Source organism: Egretta garzetta, unplaced genomic scaffold, assembly GCF_000687185.1.
Source record: "Egretta garzetta isolate BGI_Z169 unplaced genomic scaffold, ASM68718v1 scaffold388, whole genome shotgun sequence".
NCBI classification, from domain to species: Eukaryota; Metazoa; Chordata; class Aves; order Pelecaniformes; family Ardeidae; genus Egretta; species Egretta garzetta.
In genome coordinates, this window is record NW_009260610.1 from 716,057 (window position 1) to 736,641 (window position 20,585).

The window sequence follows — 20,585 nt, forward strand, 5'->3', positions numbered from 1 at the left end:
GAAGATATGTAAAAAGATTAATCAGCATCTGGAAAAACCCAGGATGCGTATAAGCAGATAAATAGCTTCAGGAGTTGTGTATCTGGGAGAATGGTTATGGTCGGATGGGCTAATAAGTTGGGAAGGAAGACAAGCTGTATTCTGTCCATAGTTAGAAGTGAGAGAGAATGAGTGAACAGGAGATTTGATCTAATTATTTTATAATTCAAGTAGTCGTCCTTCAGTTCTGCCAAATACAAGATAAGTGAAAAGAGAGGCTCCTAGATAGTGTATTATACAGAAAGGGAGTTTGGAGACCTGATCAGCAGTTAAAGAAAAACTGGGAATACATGCTTGTTATTTCCCCTATTGCTTCTGAATGTTTCTTCTGAGGTCTTGGGGAAAGTATCTAAGGCAAGAAAGATGATAAAATGCCAAGGAACAGAAGAAACAGTAGCACTTGAGGAACTGATGGTAATGATGAGTTGATGTAGCTTGACTATCCCTGTCCTGATGTTTGTCAGTGTTACCAATGGCTTGAAGGTAGAGAAAGAAGATAAAAACCTACATATGCAAAGAAAACTAAATTTCAGGTGTCTGGTCCTGTAGTGGAGTAGAAAATACTGAGTTAGTAGGTGTCTTCATTCTGTATAATAATGTTTGAGGCGTGATAGATGACTTAGGATTCACACAAGCCAGAATTCAGCAGTAGTCCTCAAGTCAGCTTATACCATCTATGCGTGTTCTGAATGTTTGGATCTACAGTGTCATGAATGTGACATACGAGTATTTTGCAAAGGAAAGATTAAAATAAGTGTTCTTTCTCTCCTGTGAAAACTAGGATATCTAATGTTAGTGATTATATTCTACATGAAAGATACAATTTAAAATGAAATTTTCAGCGCAACTACTCTGTAGCTGCCAAATACAAATAAAAATGACCATGTTGCTACTTATGCTTCAGTACTTCGGCAGACTGCCTAGCTTGTTTCACTGTAGTGTAAGTTAATGGAAAATCTGAAGAGAATGAAAAGGAAACAAAGTCTGCCAAAAGATAATAATATTTGTTCAAAGAGATGTGCTAAAGGGTTTCTTTATGTGCTGAAGCCAGTATAAATACTGTTTGTAGTTCTGAGGATTTTGTGCCCGTTGCCAAAATTGTCAGTGTAGAAGCAGCTGCGGATTTTTTCCTTGAGCTATGATTATATGATGACAAAATTTGTGTTCTCCATTCTAAAAACAGGTGTTAACCACCAAATCATTATATAGTATACACGATTGAATATGTCAGTTTCCAATGGAAAAACAACTTGTTCTTAAATATGCAGAGTAAGTTTGTTAGAATTAATTCAGACTAACTCGGTTGAAAATTGGGTCTGCTGCGTTTCAGAGATCTGTCATTTCTGACACTTTCCCTCTCCCCCTCCCAGCTTTTCAAGCGGTGAAATCTCAGCTATTAATCATTTGCCAGAGAAGAAATTGATTATGAAAGAGAGGTTATATTAATCTTGTCTGTTGCCAGAGTTGCAAGTGACTTCTCGTTTCTGTGGCTTCCTGTGGTCAGATGAAAACATGAAATTTCTGTTTTCAGTTTCATTTTAATTCTGAATATTTTGAAAGCGGTTATAACAATTCGAAGTAAAAGACTGGAATTACTGATACTTGGTTTTGCTTTACAGCCCACTCTATCATAAGTCTTAATGCTTTGGGAACAATGTTTAAATGTTAGTTTTCGGCTTGGAACTTGGTTAATACATTAATTTTAAGCAATTCTTTAGTGATGCTGGAATAAACTCATTGAGAATTTTATGCTAGTTGGGATTCTGTAACTTGTGAAATGTAGCATTTTTTATTCTTACAGCAGCAATTTATATACCAGTTTAACATTTCTAGAAATGAAATACAAACTCTTGTTAAATCTGTGTTTTTGTTAAGAGAACGCTTTGTGTCCATTCTCAGATTGTTACAGTTTAGTGAAACTAACCTGGATTTGAATCAAATTATCCATTTTTAACTACCTTATGTATAACTACTCAACTTCATACTGCAAGTAAATACCTCAAGGTGTGGGTAATACAGGTGTAATTGGTAGAAACAGCACTATAAGTCCACTTGTGACATTCCCTGGTGCTGTGAAGGAGTTTTTCATTACTTTGCAATGAAGTAGTAGGACTTTTGGGTGTATATAGAGGTTGCCCAGATCTGTGATGCCATACTTGTCTTCATTTTTTTTCATTATCTCACTGGGGGTAGTCCGTAGAATAACATTTACTAGTTTGTTGTCTTACTTTGTGCTCAGTAACTGCACCCTTGAGTTGTCATGTTTCTCACTGCTGAAAGACACACCATTTCATTTCCAAATGCTGTAGTTAATCTCATAACTAGCAAATAGTACTGTATAGATGCATTTTTGTATTTTTTTATGTTAGGTACAGATTTGTAATGTTTTCCTTTTGAGGTGCTTTATTGTAAAAAATGAGAACTGTTTTATACACCTTTTAAATTATGTGAACAGTCTTGTAAGTGTTCTAAGGAGCTGCCCATAATATTTACTTCAGTAGCTGAATTCCACAAACAGGATGAGTAGGCAGCAAATTTACAGACATGAAGAAAACATTTAAGATGGGTGCTGCGATTTAAAAAAAACAAACAACAAAAAACTAAACAAAACCAGCGTAGATTTTTCTTTCAAGTTACCCTGATACTCATGAAGAGAGGAAGAAAATAGCATTAAGATTTGGGAAAGATTAGGAAGCGAAGACTTGTCATGCTAGATTATAATATGTTACCGTATTTAATACCTAATATACGTTTTTCCCCCCACAGAAATTAGCAGAGTACGGAAAGACATGTATAACGACACATTAAATGGTAGTACGGAGAAGAGAAGTGCAGAATTACCAGATGCTGTGGGACCTATTGTACAGTTACAAGAGAAACTATATGTGCCTGTAAAAGAATATCCAGATGTAAGTATATCTTTTTAGTACCTAAATTATTTTTTGATCCTTGTGGTTGTCTTTAAATGTAAATTTCATGTGATGCTACCCTTGGATCACACTGAATTGTTTTTGACAAGATACTTCTTAGGGAAGCAGTGTATGTTGCACTTGGTGGCTTGTTTTGTAGCGAGTGTGAGTGGAAAAAGGTTGTGTTAAATACCAAACTAGTATGGATTATAAAGCCGTAGATCTAAGATGCGAATTGTCTTGTTGATTCAGGACTGTCAGTCCTGAGAAACCATGTAGTGAGTTTTATGAGGGAAGTAGTTTTTGAGACAGTGTTTTTTCCTCTTTGTATGTCTCTAAAAGTCAGCTGGAGAATCCTTAGATACCCTTTAGAGACCTTGTGGACACTGTACTTAATCTCCAATTACTGTTTGTCCCATACATATGTAACAAGTTCTGTTGCATCCAGAAGTGTATTTATCTTGGGGTTGGGGTTCCTCCTTGCTTGCATGCCAATATTACATTCCCCACTGCGTGTTCTGTTCTGTTGTACACCTACCTTTTTGAGGGAGAATGCTTTCATTTAACTAGAAGTATTTGGAACTCCTGTGGTCTTGAATGGTTTCTTAAAACCACTTGGGAAAAACAGTCCTGTCAAATTCTACCCCAACCATTTTCATTGTTCACTGTCAAAATAAGAAATTGTGTTATTCCTCCCTAATAGAATTTAGAGGTCCTGTTGCAGTGGAGGAGTGCAGTGTCCAAGTGAGGCATTTGCACATCTAAGTGGTATAAAGTGGAAGAAAGTATGCAACAGCAAAAAATGGAAGCAACACTTGTGTATTTCTGTGGCTTTTCTTTGTTTAATTAATTAGATTAAGCTCTCCAAATTGAGCCTTACCATTTTAACGCTGCGTAGAACATACAGGCCTCTAAATAAAACCCCATTGTGCCATACTCCATTAAGAAAATTAAGTGCAAGTCATTATTCAGAACAGAGTACTTTGACAAATGTCTCTTCACCCTTTTCAGTTTTCACCAAGTTGTTTTGTTGCTTTCGGGTTAAAATACCTGTAGTTGGAAAAGTGTTAAAAGAATTTGCATTGGTGGCAAGGACATCTCTCTCCCCATACCTTCCATTTTTCTTCCAAATTAAATGTACGCGTATGCATATCTATATACACATATGTATATGCATACATATCCCCACATGAAAAACAGTGAGTCTTATGAAACTCCCTCGAATTACAGATTTTTGAGAGGAACCATGCTATGCAATAGTTCTGTAAAGTGATCTAAGTAGCTCTGTATGTAGATATCTGTATATATCTTAGAGTTATATTGCTTATTTGCTTTTTAAAACATAACTTGGCTGTTGAAATGTTGGTTTTATAACTTGACAATGCATCCTTTGAGAAGAGTTGCCTCAGTTATCAGTTGTAGTTTTTACAGAACTTGATGCTTGCTGTACCAGGATCATGAGATTGGAAGAAAAAGGTGTTGGATTTCCTGTAATTATTATTAAGCTTTTCTTCTTGAAATCAAGGGTGTAGTAGCTTAGCTCTTCACTGCCAATTAATTATCAAATGTAATGTAAATAAGCAGGAAAGCATTTGTCTCTAGTTACTGTCAAAGCACTTGCGTAACTTCTGGTGTACAATTTCTCTAGCTACTGCTAGCTTTCTCTGTGCCACAAAAGCTTACAAATTCAGAAGTTGGAGAGACTTGTGATACATATGAGACTTCTATATATGTGACCTGGAATAAAAAGGTAGTTGGTTCTTGTGAGATGATGTGAAATGTTTGTTAGAAAATGTGCAGCTTCTACCACTGCGGTGGTACCTGGTGGTTCAAGCTTCCTTGGGGAGCCAAGCCCAGTGTTCTCTATGTGCTCCTGCCTGTCTACGCGTTGTCTGTGTGTGTTTGTAGCTACTCAGAATGGGATCTGCACAGCCTCAGTAATTGGTTAAGCAATGAGAATACACTACTACATATAAAAAAAAAAAATGTGGTTTTGTATGTAGGCCCTTTCTAAGAACTTTCTGCAAGTTATAAATTAACCTGCTTTGCGTTTTGGGATAGTACAAGCGTTCAGAAGGTCTGGAGTACAGTGATTCCAACTTGTCTTAAAAAAAAAACCCTGTAAAATTCACTTGTAAAGATTAATTTCACCTGTAAAGGTATTTTCATTGTAATCACACAGTATTACGTTACACTTTTTACTCATATCTGGCAATTGATTTAATTGTTATCAACTGCAGGGAAGGCATGCTGTGCAGACTGTCTGAGTGAGTTTGTCTGTATATCTGGTTAATTCTATCACCATTCTCTTCCAGCATACAATCTTGTATACCTTACAAAGACATAAATATGGATGAACTTAAAGATTATTCAGAGAAGAGTGACCAGAAACTGTTTTCTGGTGTAGATTTAGTAATATTTTTAATAACAGAAATAAAAAAATAAAATCAACAAACTTTTATGATGTTCTAATAAACTTTTATTCTGGACATTTTTTTGACTTAAATTATAAGCATATAGATTAGTTGACTGTTGTGAATACTGAATAGTACCATAGTAGCATTTTGTGCACAGAATCCTAAATTAATTGTGAGGCAAAAAAATAATGGTCTGTTGTAAATTTAAACAAACTTACGTTTTATATATGTATACGTAAACATATATCTATACATAGATGTATAAAAGATGAAGCAGTAAATTTTCATAGCCTACATCACTTTGATGTTACTGTTTGACTGTCCTTTGAGTACCTACACAGAAGAAAGAATATATAAAATTGAATTACAGAGCTAAAGTAAATACATAAAATCCCTGAAAGTCTCTTAATAGTTTATTTTTTATGAGTGCACATTGAGTATTTTTATTCTAAACCATAGTTGATACAAGGTTCAACTTCCCAAAAAATTGTCTGAAACACCCAGTAGTTTTTAAATGCTGACTGCATAAAGTCTGCATTTCTACTTCTGTACTAAAGTATAAGACATACAAAAATCCTGCTAATTTTCTTTTGTATGTTGTATTAATAAGGAACACTTTCCCGTGATGTAATTGCAGTCTGATAAATTGCATAACTGTTGGGGTGGTCTGCTTTCTGGCTCATTTTTTTTTTTTTCCATTGCAAGCTATAGTAATGTGATTGTGTATATTTGTGTATATAATGTTCTTCTGGCACCTTTGGAAGGTGTTAGATCTTCATAGAGATTTTAGTGTTAAAACTGAGATTTGAACTATTTAGCTTTTCTGAACCATGCATGTGCTCCTGAAACTTGAGAGAGAAATTGTGCAGAAGGCCCCCAGAAGATTAAATTCCATTAGTTGTCCATAATTTGCCCTTCAGTTAAAAATGTGTTCTCTCTGCAGTTAAATCTTTGTATGCTCATTTAAGTCTTTGGTGTTACAGTTTGAAGGCAACTCCAATTCATGGAGAAGTATCTTCCATCAGAGTTTAAAAAAGTAAGAAGAAAAGATGTCTGGAAAATTATTGAGCTTTTAGGAAGCAGAAGAATGGAGGATATGCTATTGTTTGTGGGTGAATAGTTAATAGTCTTTAGCATTTCTTATGCTTCGGATAAATGATTAATTTTCTTGAATTTCCCTAAAGAGCTGAGACTAAACTTTCTGTCTGATATCAATTTAAACAGTTTTTGGAATTAGTACCTACAAATGTTAGACTGAATAAATGTTTTTCTATTATAATCATGGCTTTATTATTAATAAGTACCCTGTTAGCTCTGATTAATGTGAAATTCTCTGTTGGAACTCTTCTGTGCCTCTTCAGTAAAAATGTAAGAACTCAGTAATTATCGCATCTAAAGTAGCATGTCCTTTGAGTATACTGAAGCTCAAAGGCCAGCAGTGATAAACAGCTTGTGCGTACTTTCTGACCATTTTAGTTAAAACTGTTTAATTAGTACAACAGAACGATGAACACAGGGATTCATTTTACTATGGGGAACTTACTGACAAAACGTTTAAATCCTTTTTCAATTTGGTAATATCAGAGTTTAATAGCATCCCTAATATGGATTAGGAAAATGATAACATCCTATTTATTTATTGTTCTGATTCTTTTACTTAAGCTCTTCATTCCCTAGTGGTAAACAGGGAAGGAGGCTAAAAGAGCTGGTCTTGTTTACCCTTGTGATAGGAAGGAAAGGGAGAATATAACTGGTCTCTGTAAATAAACTTGGGCTACAGAGTACCAGCACGGTTGAAGAAAGATTTGGCAAAAGGTCAACTACTGGTACAAGTACAAATGTGTATGGAAGAACTAAAATAGTTTGATTACTAATTTTCAGTCTGAATGAGATATTTGGAAAAAACATAGTAGAAGTAGTGGGAGCAAGAAGTTAATTTTGAGTTTGAACTTTACGTATTTATGAGAGGCTTTATGCACTCTGGTTGTAAATGGCAAAGGAATGGATTAATTAAGAAAGGTCCCCTTCGTTTAGTTGCTAATAAAGTGGAGACGCCTTAATATTTGTATGAAGGTTTTTTACCCTTTCTGTCTAATGTTTTATTGGATTTCCTTCCATTACTGACAATCTGAGTCACCTTTTGAAAGATAAGTTCCTTTTGAGCTGTGATTCACACTCAGTAGCTTGCTTTTTTTTTTTTTTTTTTTTGGTAGCACCTTGCTGATCTTTTGAAAGAATGGAACTATTTCTTTACATCTCTTTGGAGAGATTCAAATTCACCTTTTGAAAGATAAGTTCCTTTTGAGCTGTGTTTCCCACCAGGTGGCTTGTTTTTTTTTTTTTTTTTTTTGGTAGCACCTTGCTGAAAGATGACATACATTGTCACAATTTTATTCAGAAATAACCCTGTCAGATCTCCAGAGCATGTTTGTCCTCAGAGGTAAAAGGGTGGAAGACAGTCTAGAATACATAAAAGAGAAAACCCATATCCTTAGTCTATGATGGTAATCTTGCATGCTCAGCGTCAGTTCAGCAGTACTGATGAACTTGATCCATCTTTCATACTTGTGAGAGTTCTTCCTTCCCCATTTAAGTCTACAAGCACTAAGTGCAGTTAGGTTAGATGGGTGATTACCCAGTCATTTATCTGTTAATACTGTTATTTGCATTTCATTCTTGCTTTCAAATTTTCTCTTGAACTATTTGCAGATACTCTGTTTTGTGTGTGGAAATAAAAAAAAAAAAAAGGAAGGCAGAGTGAAGGCAAAACAAGTAAAGACTAAGTAAATGGCACTTGCTTTGGCTAGGGACGGTGTTTCCCTTAATATTTTTCTAAAGTAAATTCGGAAATCTGGGAGAAGAAATGAGTTGCATCAGGTACTAGTAACACAAGTTGAACGTATTTGTTAGGGTGACAGTTTGTTATGGTGATGCTTGTATTAGTAACTGCTTCAAATTAACATCATAGGATTAAACTTTTAGTAATGTCCAGCATGTGTATGATACTTCTAGTAGAAAGTAGTGGATTATTTTTCTTGTTTCGTCACTATGCAGGTCCAACTTGTAAGGGTAGGAGTATTCTAATCTGACGTTAACAGCAAGTGCTAGACGTTTGGGTGCCTTCTGTATGCTGCAGATGAAAAGGAGTGTGTGTGTGTGTGTGGAAGTCAAGTGCTGAAGAAGACTATTAGGCTAGAAAATTAGTTTAAACAGTTAGTTTGTAGATGCCTGTTGTTTTTCTGTGAATTAAATATCTAAAATTTTAGTTAGAATAAATTAATCCTACTAAAAATGGTTAACTTTGGGAATTCCAGAATCTGATCTTGCAAAGGATGTGTCCAACTGAACCTTTTAAAAAGCAAGCTAAGACTTAGTCAACATCTGTATGCTTGGTTTTGCTCGTAGGGTGCCTTTCGTTATTGCTCGTTGCTCATTCGTAAATTGTCTGTGCAGTTAGGCTTTCAGTGGGCAATCTATTTGATCAGAGCTGTCTTCTCAATACCCTCTTTTGTTTTAGAATTTTGCACTTTATGTGCATTTATTTCTTCAGTTAGTGGGCTACAAAAATATTTGGGTGCATGATTTCAGTTGATCATGTAGGACAACTCTGTTGTGTCAGTTTGTATACGCTTCCTTTCACTGAACTGTTTTCCCTCAGAACTTCTACTTTGTGTAATAGCTTTTGCAAGGCTAAGTACCAAAGAGTTGTGTGCAAATACAAACAATGAAAGGTCAGTTGTGGGGCAGAGAGATTTGTGAAACGCTGATTTTGGTTTTCTTTTTTTTTTTTTTTTTTTTTTTTCAATCTGTTCTGGAAAATGTTTATCGTAGTAAAGAAGGGTTTTCTACAGAGAGGAGGAAGTGCTTCAGCATGACATTTTTGCTTGCTGTTGTGAATAGGTCAGGTACACTTGGGTACACCTCTTGAACTTGTTGGTAGTTTTTTGTGAATTAACATCCTGTATACTTTAACTAGGATTGGGGACTGCAGTAAACATGGAACTATATCAGTAAGGGCTAAAACTTAATAGAGCAAGGTAGATCTGTGTTTAAAATACATATATGGGTGTACTCAGTTATTCAAAGTCAAGAACAGATCTTCCTTTTTCTTCAGAGAGCTGAAGTTGACTCCTGAAGGATGGGGTTAGTAGTTGAGAAGTACAATGTTTTAAGGAAGTAGGAAATAAGAGAGAAAGTCCCTTTCTTGATAATGAAGAGGTTAAACTTTTTTCCCTCTGGTTAGTTGACATAGGAGACGTATAACACTGAGCTGCTGTACTTTCCCCAGAAACTTAACCTGGTAATCATAATACCATGCTACCTTCTCTTCCCCCTCAAGCCCCCATATACCTAGTAGTCACTAAGATTTTGTCAGGCATGCTAGATATTTCTTCCTTTATAGTAGCTCTGTAGTTTAGGTCTTACTGTTTGTATGCTCAGATTTTTTTTTTTTTGGAGTTTCACTTGCAAAAGTAATTCACTACTTTCTTGTCAGAGGACAACGTGAGTTCTGTAACTTCACATAAGTAGATCAGTGACATGCAAGTCATTATTTACTATGCTTGCTCTATGTTTCACTGGGATAAGAAGTCACTGAGCCCTATCCTGAATTGCTATTAAAAGTTGTTTTGAGTATCAGGCAAAATATCAGCCTGCTATTTTCCTTGTAGCTCTGCTAAATCATACACTCAGGTAAAAATCAGCTTACATGTTGTCGGTACTAAAAGGTCTGTTGTTTATTACTAGACTAAGTCTGCCCACAAGCCTTGAGGATGCATATTAATTAAAAAAAGAGTTGCCTTTTAAGCAAGAACATGGACAAGTTAAAGAGGTGTGCTGGTTTTAGGTTCTGCTGTTTCTGAAGTTCTAAACTCATCAGTACATTTTACCATGTATATCATTTGTCAAGGAATAGTCTTCAGTGTCGTGTTGCATTTATAGCATTCATTTCTGATTTGAATGTGATCCATAATGCAAAACAGGATTGTTTTCTGCATTTGCATCTCATTGATGTTGGTCACTTGGTCTTTTTCTGATTCTTGTTCAGAGGAAGATTGTACACAAATACCAGCTTGTGGGGTAAACTTTCTGTTCAGAAAGGGCTCTGGAGCCCTCAACACAAGAAGGACATGGAAGTGTTGGAGCGGGTCCAGAGGAGGGCTACTAAAATGATCCGAGGGCTGGAGCACCTCTCCTATGAGGACAGGCTGAGGGAGTTGGGCTTGTTCAGCCTGGAGAAGAGAAGGCTGCGGGGAGACCTGATTGTGGCCTTTCAGTACCTAAAGGGGGCCTATAGGAAAGATGGGGAATATCTTTTCAGTAGGGCCAGCTGTGACAGGACAAGGGGTAATGGTTTTAAACTGAAGCAGGCAGGGTAGGTTTAGACTGGATATAAGGAAGAAATTCTTTATAGTGAGGGTGGTGAAACACTGGAATGGGTTTCCCAGAGAGGTAGTGGAGGCCCCATCCTTGGAAACATTCAAGGCCAGGCTGGACAGGGCTCTGAGCAGCCTGGTTGAGTTAGCAGTGTCCCTGCTCACTGCAGGGGGGTTGGACTAGCTGACCTCTAGGGGTCCGGTCCCTTCCAACCTCAAACTTTCTAGGATTCTATGATCTTTGCTTTCTTCTTCTGTGTTTTGTTTCATAGCTTAGGAAGTGTTGTTTACCTGCCTTAGTTTTGAACGTTGTATTTAGATTAAACACAAATGCTACCTCAATAGATATCTCTGCGTAGGAGATTCTGAGATTGTGTAGCTAATAGGTATTCATTTATTGCTGTATGGATCTACTCAATTTATTCAATTAGTCTCTGGTATTTTTTAAAGCCAGTAAGAACAGTAGTTGGGCACAGTTGTTTCATTTCAGTTACTTTGGCATAATATTAATGCACAATTCTAAGCTTTTATGTGTTTCTCTCTCTTATTAAGAGCAGTGTAGAATAGTTGAATTCTGTGAAGGCACTGATTCCTTTTGAAATTTGCTGCACTTCTTGAAACTGTGTGCGTTGTCTTTCATATGCACTTAGTACTTTAAGAAAAATAATTCTGGTTGATGAGCAGCTAGCTCCTTTTTACACCTTACCTGCACTCATTTTTGCTGTCTCTTATTATATAGCATAGTACCCCCCCATCTTCTGGGCAGGCTCATGCACCTGTCCTCATGGTGTACATTTATCCAGCCAACACTTAATTTTAAATTGCTTGGTTTGATTAATGCTTTTTCAGAAGCTTCTGTTTCTTTAAAGTACTGACATCAGCTTGATCAATGTATTTCAGCTTAAAAACAATTTAAACAATCAGAACATACTGACCTAAAATTTCAAGTTCATTCCAGTTAGAAACATTATGATCTGTAGTGGACAGTGGGCACTGAGGGCTTTGCCCTTTTGTCAGTGATGCAGGGACTGCTTGCTCTGGGAAGATTGTCAACTGAGTTATGATTTAAAGTAGTCTTAAATATGTGACAGTTCCTCAGATACTATTTTTTTTCCCCCACCAAGCACAGGTGGTCTAAAAATATGAATGCTGCATGAAATAGAGAACTCATATTGCTGTTCCAGATTTATTACAGTGATTAGTGGAGATGGCCAATTGTTATCTTAATGCACCTTAAAGTACTGATGACAATGACTGTATTATTCAAATTAACATTAAATTTCTGGGTCATACTGTTTAACCTAATTGTTTTGAATTTTATAGTTTGAATTCATTTGACTGTATTTGATTGCTGGTTTTTAAAGTGAATGTCACTTGCATTAAAAGTAAAGCAAAGTTGCTGTCGTTCAACACAAATACTAAAACAGTATTTCTTAGGCTTTGATCTCTAGTTTTTTTTTCAGTTTAGTCTGGCCAAAATAGTATTTTGCATCTTTTTTTTTTTTTTTTTTTCTTCCACAAGTGCAAATGTTGTTCTTGAGACCTAGAAAGTTGTAAACAAGGGCTTGTGAGTCTTTCTGAGGGATTTCAGTTTCTTCCAAGGGAGTCAGCAGATGGGCAAGCTGAACGAGAGAGACACCTGGAACTCTGGCTTTGTAGCATAAATAGTGCTGGAAGATAACTTAGAATATAGAGATGTATGTTACTACAGGCGGGTAGATTGGCATGTGAATCTGAAGCACATCTCAAAGCTTTATGATAACTTTTCCTTATGCCTTTTTTCCTGTGGTAAATATGAGGTAGTTCCTCTTTTGTTGCAATGACTGCAGTAGTGGTGGTCATCACGGAACTGTTGAATGTGGTAAAGTCTTGTCTATCTGTCTCCGTACTTAAAAAGCCCGGGGTAAAAGGCAAAAGCCAGTTAAAAATGAAGCCTGAATGTAGTAATTGTTGATATGCTGCTATTTTAGTAGTAGTAGTGTAATTGTAAATGTTTAGGATGATAGATTCAATATGATTTGATAATGCGAAGGTGCTATTATTACTGTAATACTAGAATGTAATACTGCTCTGTACTGCGTGATGCTGGCTGAAGCATAACTCTATAATGCATATGTCGTGAGACTTGTACCTTTAAATGCTCCCAACCAGTTGGGCTCTTCAAGATGTTTCAGGTGCTTTTCAGTTTTGCCTTATTTGTCTTTTTATGTATTACCTTCTTACAGGCAGAGCAGAGTGTTAAGTTTTGGTAATATAAATGACTTTTAGCGGAAGTCGTTTAAAGCAAACAAGGTGGATTAGATATTAAAACACTAAAGAAAATACTGAGGGGACTATAATTTGAGATACCTTCCACATTTCTGCCCTGTTCTGCTGCAGTTCTAGGCTTGAATTTTGCAAACTTACTTATTCTGGCAGCTATACACGTCTATTGAATGCTTTTGTAACAGCCTTTTCAGAAGGTGAATGGGATTGTTCAATTTTTCACTTTAAATATGGTCAACATTGAGAAACCAATTTATGGTTGGTTTGGTTTTTTTTTTTTTTAGAAAAAATAATTCAACAACAGCAAGTAGACATTGAAAGCCACTAGTCTTTTTTCTTTTACACTTGGTTGAAGCATGTCACTTGAAGTCTGTAGTAGAATAACAAATACTGCCAATTATATAACCCTACTGTTTTTTGTTCTAAACTTTTGGGAGGGGGATTGCATTTGTTTTGATGAAACAATTTAGAATTACTTTGTGACGTGTTTCACTATTTTCATGACATAAAATTCTAGACCTAGTTTGGTAAGTCAGCTCCTAGTGAGTGCAGTGCAGTGCAAACTGCGTACATGGAAATTGATTGCAACGTACAAAGCTGCTGTGGCAAAGCTTTATCATTCTCTGTTTAAATCCTGAGTTTTTGTAGTTCTGATTGTTGAAATACTCAGAGCCTTTTCAATATAATTAAAGCTATAAATAGGTATTTCAGAAGTTGATTTGTCTCAAACTAGGTAAGAATTCTGATTTCCCTCCCTGTGAATTCATAGAAATCAGAGTTTATTTCTACTATAGAGCCTTAATTCTATGAATCAGATTGCAGTTGTGTTATCAATACTCAAATGTGTGTAAAAGTAAAGGAGCAAAGCAAAAATTATCTAATACTGGTTGTGATTATAAATTACAATTTAGTCAGCTAAATTAGGTAATTAAAATCAGTCACATGAATGGAAAGCATGTTTATGTTTGGGAAGGTTAAATACTTTAATTTGTCACTCGCTTCAGAAATTTCATAAAAAAGCATTTTTTTTTTTCCTCAGATGTCTTGGTAGAATATGGAAGCTTTCATCACAGCTGTCATTGGTAATGCGTACCTTTATCCACAAAACAATACTATGCATCTTTATCATGGGTTTAGTTGCTCTGTTGGTTGGTGTGGTGCTTTACCTCTTTTTTAAGTTTGCTTGTCAGAGAATGCTATTGTGGAGGAAAAAATAGTAATTACTATTTATATAATGCAGCTTTAAGGTCTTCTGGTTTGGGAGTGTGAAATTTCTGTGTTTCCTCACACCTTTCAATGTGACTAATAAATTTATTTTTGGAACTTAGAATTACAAAATATTGAATGATTCAGTATAAAATCTATTGCCTGAAAGGGATATAGAACTTTGTCTAAACTTCTAGTAACTAAAATGAACTGATTACGGAGCATCTCTCCTTTGTATAAACTTAAGTATAACCTCAAAGCCTGTTTCTGCTTGGTCATCTCTTCCTTTTTGGGGGAGGAAAAGTGATTGCATTTCTCTGATAATTTTAAAAAAGGGAACGGTGTCCTATAAGTATAAGAATTTCCATTTCTGCAAAGTATTTCTAACAACAGTATCACCATCTGCAATGGTGGTCCAATTTAAACATATCTTTCTCACTTCTAATTACTGAGAATTGGAAGTAGTCTACAGCAAAATTGCCAACTTTAAGTGCCTTGGGTAATGTCACATGTAGTCACATCTAATTAAAAGGTATTATTATGGAAATTAGTTGTTGGACTGTATATCCTGAGGATCCTTTGTTATTGGAATATGAGTTTAATGATGTAAACTGTGAGGCTTAGAGGGCACTGCTGGAACCTACAATTAGGTTTTGGAGACCGATTTACACACAGCACAACTTGTTAATTCTTTAGATAAATGTGTCACGATTCCCAAGTAGAGCATGGAATTGAACAATTTTTGCTCATCTCCTGGTGTTATTGAAACTGATGTCTTGTCACTGTTCTGAAAACCTCATCTTAGTGAATAGGATGAAACAGATTATTCACTATCTCACTTAAGCATGCCTACTATTAGATTGTTCACGGGATCTGATTTCCTGAAAGAGTTTCTGTTAACAATCTTTCAATTACTGTTTAAAGGTTTTTATGACCACTTAAAGGAGGGAACTACCAAACTGTACTGTGGGCCTTTAAATCATTGCAAATGGGCCTCTAACGATAACAGAGATTCCTATTTTAAAACCATGAAATTGTTAATTTGTCTATCTTTACAGCTTTCTCTCTTATGTTGATAATTCCAAGCAATTTAAAATCCAATTATTTCCAAAATATGACAGTAATTAGATTAGTGTTTTTACATGAACAGAACATGTAGCATAAAATTCATTTTGAGGGATATTATTTTATAGTTATTTGAAATGGAATTGAAACTACCCTATTAAGATTTTCTTTAAACTTGTGGCATGAGGAAAAGGGTTAATGTTTAAAACAATCTTAAATGGAAAGCAAATGTGACTTTAATGCACAGTTTATATTCATATGTATGAAAAGCATTGAGAAAGCAAAAGTGGAGCAAATAGTAAAAACCAGTGTCGTACAAATGGGAGGATTAGGATAGGATTTACCTATTAAGTGAAGATAGTATAATGCTAAACATGCTAAAAGAACAAAGATCTGTTTCACTGAAGATCTAAAGTTAATAGTTACATAAACAGTTGAACAATTTATAAACAGTGAAAATGAGATCAGAAATTGGAGGGGGAGGGGGCAAACCCCAAAATGTTTTTCACCTTGAGTATGTTTGACAAGGCATGGCTTTTGTCTCTAATAACTGATAAGGTCTCTGCTTTGTTGTTGTGTGTTCTTGTACCTCCTGGCTGCTGATCCAGCCCACGGTGTTATCGGCTCAGTGAGAGATGTCAGTAGGCTGGAGCAAAAGGGTCATTAAATGGTTGACACTGAGGGATGGCAATAACTGAGATGGGAGCTAAATATATAGGTTTGTGACATTCTAGCAGCTGGCTTAAGTCCTGCTGTTTGTTGCTTGGCTATACTAGCCTTAAAAAGGAAGAGAATGCATTGTAGCATGAGGAAGAAAAAAAACAGCTGGTGGCTTATCAGTCAGCTCTAATGACAGAGAAGGTTAAAGAGTTTGGAAGGACAAACTTTGAAAGAGTGCTTTTATTAGTAACATAAATTTCTTATTTTTATATAAATAGTTTTATAAAACTAGTTTAACACTTTCCGTGGCTCATTCAGTGCAAAAAGAAATGAATGCTTCATTTGCTGTCCAAAGAAAGTTACTTTAAAAATTAACTAATTTACTTTTGATTCCAGCAGTTTGTTAGGTGGTTTTACAGTAAAGTTCTTTTAATGTTTTCTCACTCCTTAATGGGAATATTTGGAAACATTTTGGTACTTGATGAAGTATTTTGCAGTTTAATACTTAATTTAGAAAAAATGTTTATTTTTATAATAAATGAAAGCATGAATACTCTCGATTGGTATAAACTTTATATATCTTAATCCCCCTCTTTATTAGAGGTGTAGAAAAGTATCGTGATTTTATATTTGATGCATTTTCAAAATGAAAGCTAGCGTTTGGGAAAATCACTGTTAATTGTTTAAAAGGCTCATATTTTATATGTAACGGAGGCAGTCCTCCGCTGGGTTTAACAAGTGAGAAGGAGTGGGTCCAGCCTTTCCCTGAAAGAAGCTGTGGGCTGAAGAGAGTGAAACTACTCCAGCCTAAAAGCCTTTAGTGGAGAGGACTTTGCCATTTTTTGTTCTTAAATGTAGACAGGCTTGTTGTGCAGCAGCATAATCTGACAGCATGGGAAGAGATCATGAAATTCCAGATCTCCTCATCTTAGAAGGCGCTGGTATGTCCCCTTGCTTAAAGTTTGTTGGAGTGTTTGTAGAAGGCAAGTGTAGCCGAGGAGCTTAATGGCAGCTGTTAGAAGACTGCAGCAATGATAGATGAGTCTCATTTGTCTTAATGTTAAGAGCTGTTTTTTCCCACGATAGAAGTAGCTTCTCCTTGTTATGATAGTACCATCAGAGTGATTTTCTATCAATCTGAGATGGTCTTGCATTAATTTATTGTCTTTGTGTTTTATCTTTTCTGCAGGGAATACTAAAACAGGTATGTGAAAGTTCAGGTGGACTGTGCATAGCATGATGATGCACCAGATATGGTTTTCAGGCCTTGAGTAAAAAAGATTAGAGAGATTTGAGCTTCTTTGCTCAGGGAATTTGATGTATTGTGTTTAGTCAGATTTACTTTTTTTATGTATGGAGAGATTTATGGCTGTGGAGCTACATAGTCATTTGAAAATCTTCTCTTGCATTTAGTACATGATACCATTTCTGAAGTGCTAGTTACCTTTTGAATTAGCACAGCAGCCCTTTGTGGATCTCCATTTTGAATTCTCTAAGTTTTTTAGGTCAATGCAAATATTAACTATGTGATATATGATACAAAAAGTATCAGAATAAGTATCAGGAAAATTGTAGCTAATTTAATGCCTTTATTCCTTCTACCTAATGCAAGTGCTGATTATAATACTAGCTTTTTTCCAAGTGGTTATTTAATTCTGTACGGTAAAAAACAAGCACACAGCTTTTGTAGTTTTGAGTTAGAGATCAGTAATTAAGAGTTATTCTTGAATTAATTCTCTCAGACTTCGTAGTTCATTTATCTGACTTGCGCTGCTTCTATTTAAAGCAACTTAAGCAGCACAACTCCTGCAGCACTTTAAAGTTTCTTGACTCTGACGATATAATGTAAGGTCTTTATGGTGGCAGCATATCATTCATTTTCACAAAAAAGTAGATCTCTCTTTTGGTTTGTTTGGATTGCTTTCTAGCTTCCATCTGAAGGTTGTATTCTCTAATGCCAAAATTATATGATGGAGGTGTAATTTTGCTACAGAAAAATGAAAAAGAAAAAAAATTTCTTATACAATCCTAAAACAGTAAAACTCCTTAGTAATCACTTAATTTTAAACTAAATTATAAATGTCTTGGCATAAATGTTTACGTCTTTGTTAATTTTTATAAAAACTGAATTGATTGTCAGTAGGATGTGGTACTTTTTCAAATCTAGTAGGTTAGGATATTTAAATTTTTGTTATGCTGTTAGATAGAATAACCTTCAAATTATTCAAAGAATTTGTGAACAAATGATGTTAGCTCTTTGGCAGCTAATCTGGTAAAACTGTGCCTTTGAGATTAAAAATACTATCTTTGTGTTAACATATAAAAATATATTTTTTCATCTTTTCCACCTTTGATAACACACGTACACATTGTGTTTAAAAAGTCAGGTGGAATCTTCTGCCCAGAGGAGATGAAAATAGATACTCTGAGAAGACTGTGTTATATTTTGTGGTTGAATGTGTGGATGAAAATTATGTTGGTACACTAGATGACAAGAGAAATATATTTTGAAGATTTTGATTTTTGGATGCACAGGGAATACTATATCCTGAAATCCTATGGCTGCATTTTGATAACAAGTTCTGACAGATACCTAGTTAAAACATAGCAAAGGAAACTGTTACGTTGGCTTCTCTGACTAGTTGCAACGCATTCAGTTAACTAGGTTTAGCGACTGTTGAGGTTATTCTGTCATGTGCATTAGAATTTCTGTGCTAAAAATTGTTAGATAACTTTTTATTGAAAAATTTGAACCTCTGAATGAAACACCAAGTATTTAATCTGAATACTTGATAATTTACTCAGGTTCTCATATAAAATGCAAGTTAAGAATTGGGAGAAAAAAGGTGGAGACTTCAGTGTGTTAATTTTTTTTTTTTTTTTTTTTTTTTAATTCTGTGCTCTGGGATTTCTTTTCTCTTTGTTAAAGAAAGCTCTATTACGATCATTAAAATGACCTGGAAAGCTAGCCTGATCTATTTTTTTTTTTTTTTTTTTTTTTTTTTGTAGATCTGATGCATTGTATTTACATGGGGTTTGTAAAGCTGTTTGTCAGTTAAACAAGCTCTCAAAGCTTTCAGCACAGAGGTTATTAGAGGTGAATAATGTGGATTTAAAGGATTTAGTAATTCATTCTAAATCCCAGCTATACATTTAAATGCATTTTTCTTTTTTCTTTTTTTTTTTTTTAAAGGAGCGTTTTAAGCATTAGAACGCAATCTGCTGAGTAAAAACTGTATTTTATTGACCTCACATGGATAATCTGGTTTGTCTGGTTTACAGCTGCAGTGATCTGAAAAGGATTCTGAGCTTTTTGAATGATCACCAGTGGCTGATATTCTGCTCAGTCAGAAGCAAATATAAATAATCTGGTAATTGGCAAGTCAACTGGAGCAATAAAACTAACCTTGCAGAATTGTGGCATCTTTAAATGGAATAAGTTGATATTTTTATTTTAAGATGGTTATGTTCTTTAATGTTGCTGTGCTGTCTTTGGGCTTTAACTGTACAGTACTGCTTCCTAAAAACAATTTAGTCTTTATTGTAGCAAGCAATATATTTATTAAAATTTATCACCCAATTAAAACAACCACGGTTTTCTATGTGAAATTACATGGTGTGCTGTTTATTTTGACATATTCCAGAACACAATTTGAAGCAGTTTTTAATTTGTTAAATAATGTTATGTTGCCAGAATATAGGTACTAGCAAGGAGAACTTTATAGTTGAGTAGGACTCAGGGTTACCTTTTGGAAAATGTAATACTTGTCATTCTTGTAACTAATAGAATTACTTTTTTTAAGTGAAAAAGAAAAAATAAATTTAAAAATCTTGGTTTTTAGTATTAAAAACTCCTGAAAGTTCTTATTTATTGTACCACCTGTTTTAATGTTACTCAGAGAACTTCACTAGTAAGAAGCTGTAATAAATGAGCGGTTCTTAAGGTAGGCCGAGCTGTTTATTATGGTAATTCATCCTTGGAACCATGAAAGCATGTATTGCTGATGTCCAAGAGGGAAGGCTGCAGTTCTTAAATCTCAGAGGGAGAGCAAGGTGTTACCTTCATCATGGATTCTTTACTGTGGTCTTATTAAAGCTTTATTGGAAAACATAGATAAATCTATATCAGTGTTTCTTATTAAAAGACTGTGTGCAGTCCCTGTTAAAGGCAAGGTCTGTTTACTAACTGGCCAACGAATGCTGAATGTTATGCTCAGTTTTGGTCAGCCAACTGGCTTGCAGCATGTGTGTGTTCATTCAAGAGATTTTAGTTCTGAACATAATGTTAACTATTTGGTGTCTGTACCGATGCCATTTTACTGGCTTTCTAGATGAGGTGAGTTAGAGGTTAAACAGCATGGAGGACTGACTCATGCATGCCATGTAACAGAAATACTCCCATACTTAGTACTGAGATTTAAGGTGTTCTCCCCTGCCACAAACAGTGCTCCCTAGTGAGCTTGAAAAACTTTCTGGACATCTTTCTCCATTCTGGTGATCCCACGGAATCTATACTGTTGCAATTGGCTTAAGATGATGTGCTTAAAAAAATAATTAATTTAAAGGAACTTAAAATGTTACCAAAATTACTGCTACAATAACTGTGGGATGTAATACCTAGGTTAAATGTAGATCTGGGACAGAGTAAT

The 20,585-nt window shown here is 35.2% G+C and overlaps 1 protein-coding gene across 1 annotated transcript in view; it reads left to right on the forward strand.

Moving 5' to 3' along the window:
- QKI (QKI, KH domain containing RNA binding) overlaps window positions 1-20,585 on the forward strand; it is a 167,303-nt gene that overhangs the window by 32,933 nt on the left and 113,785 nt on the right. Inside the window, 1 exon segment of the mRNA XM_035900406.1 lies at window positions 2,806-2,948. Coding sequence (XP_035756299.1) covers window positions 2,806-2,948 — 143 coding nt within the window.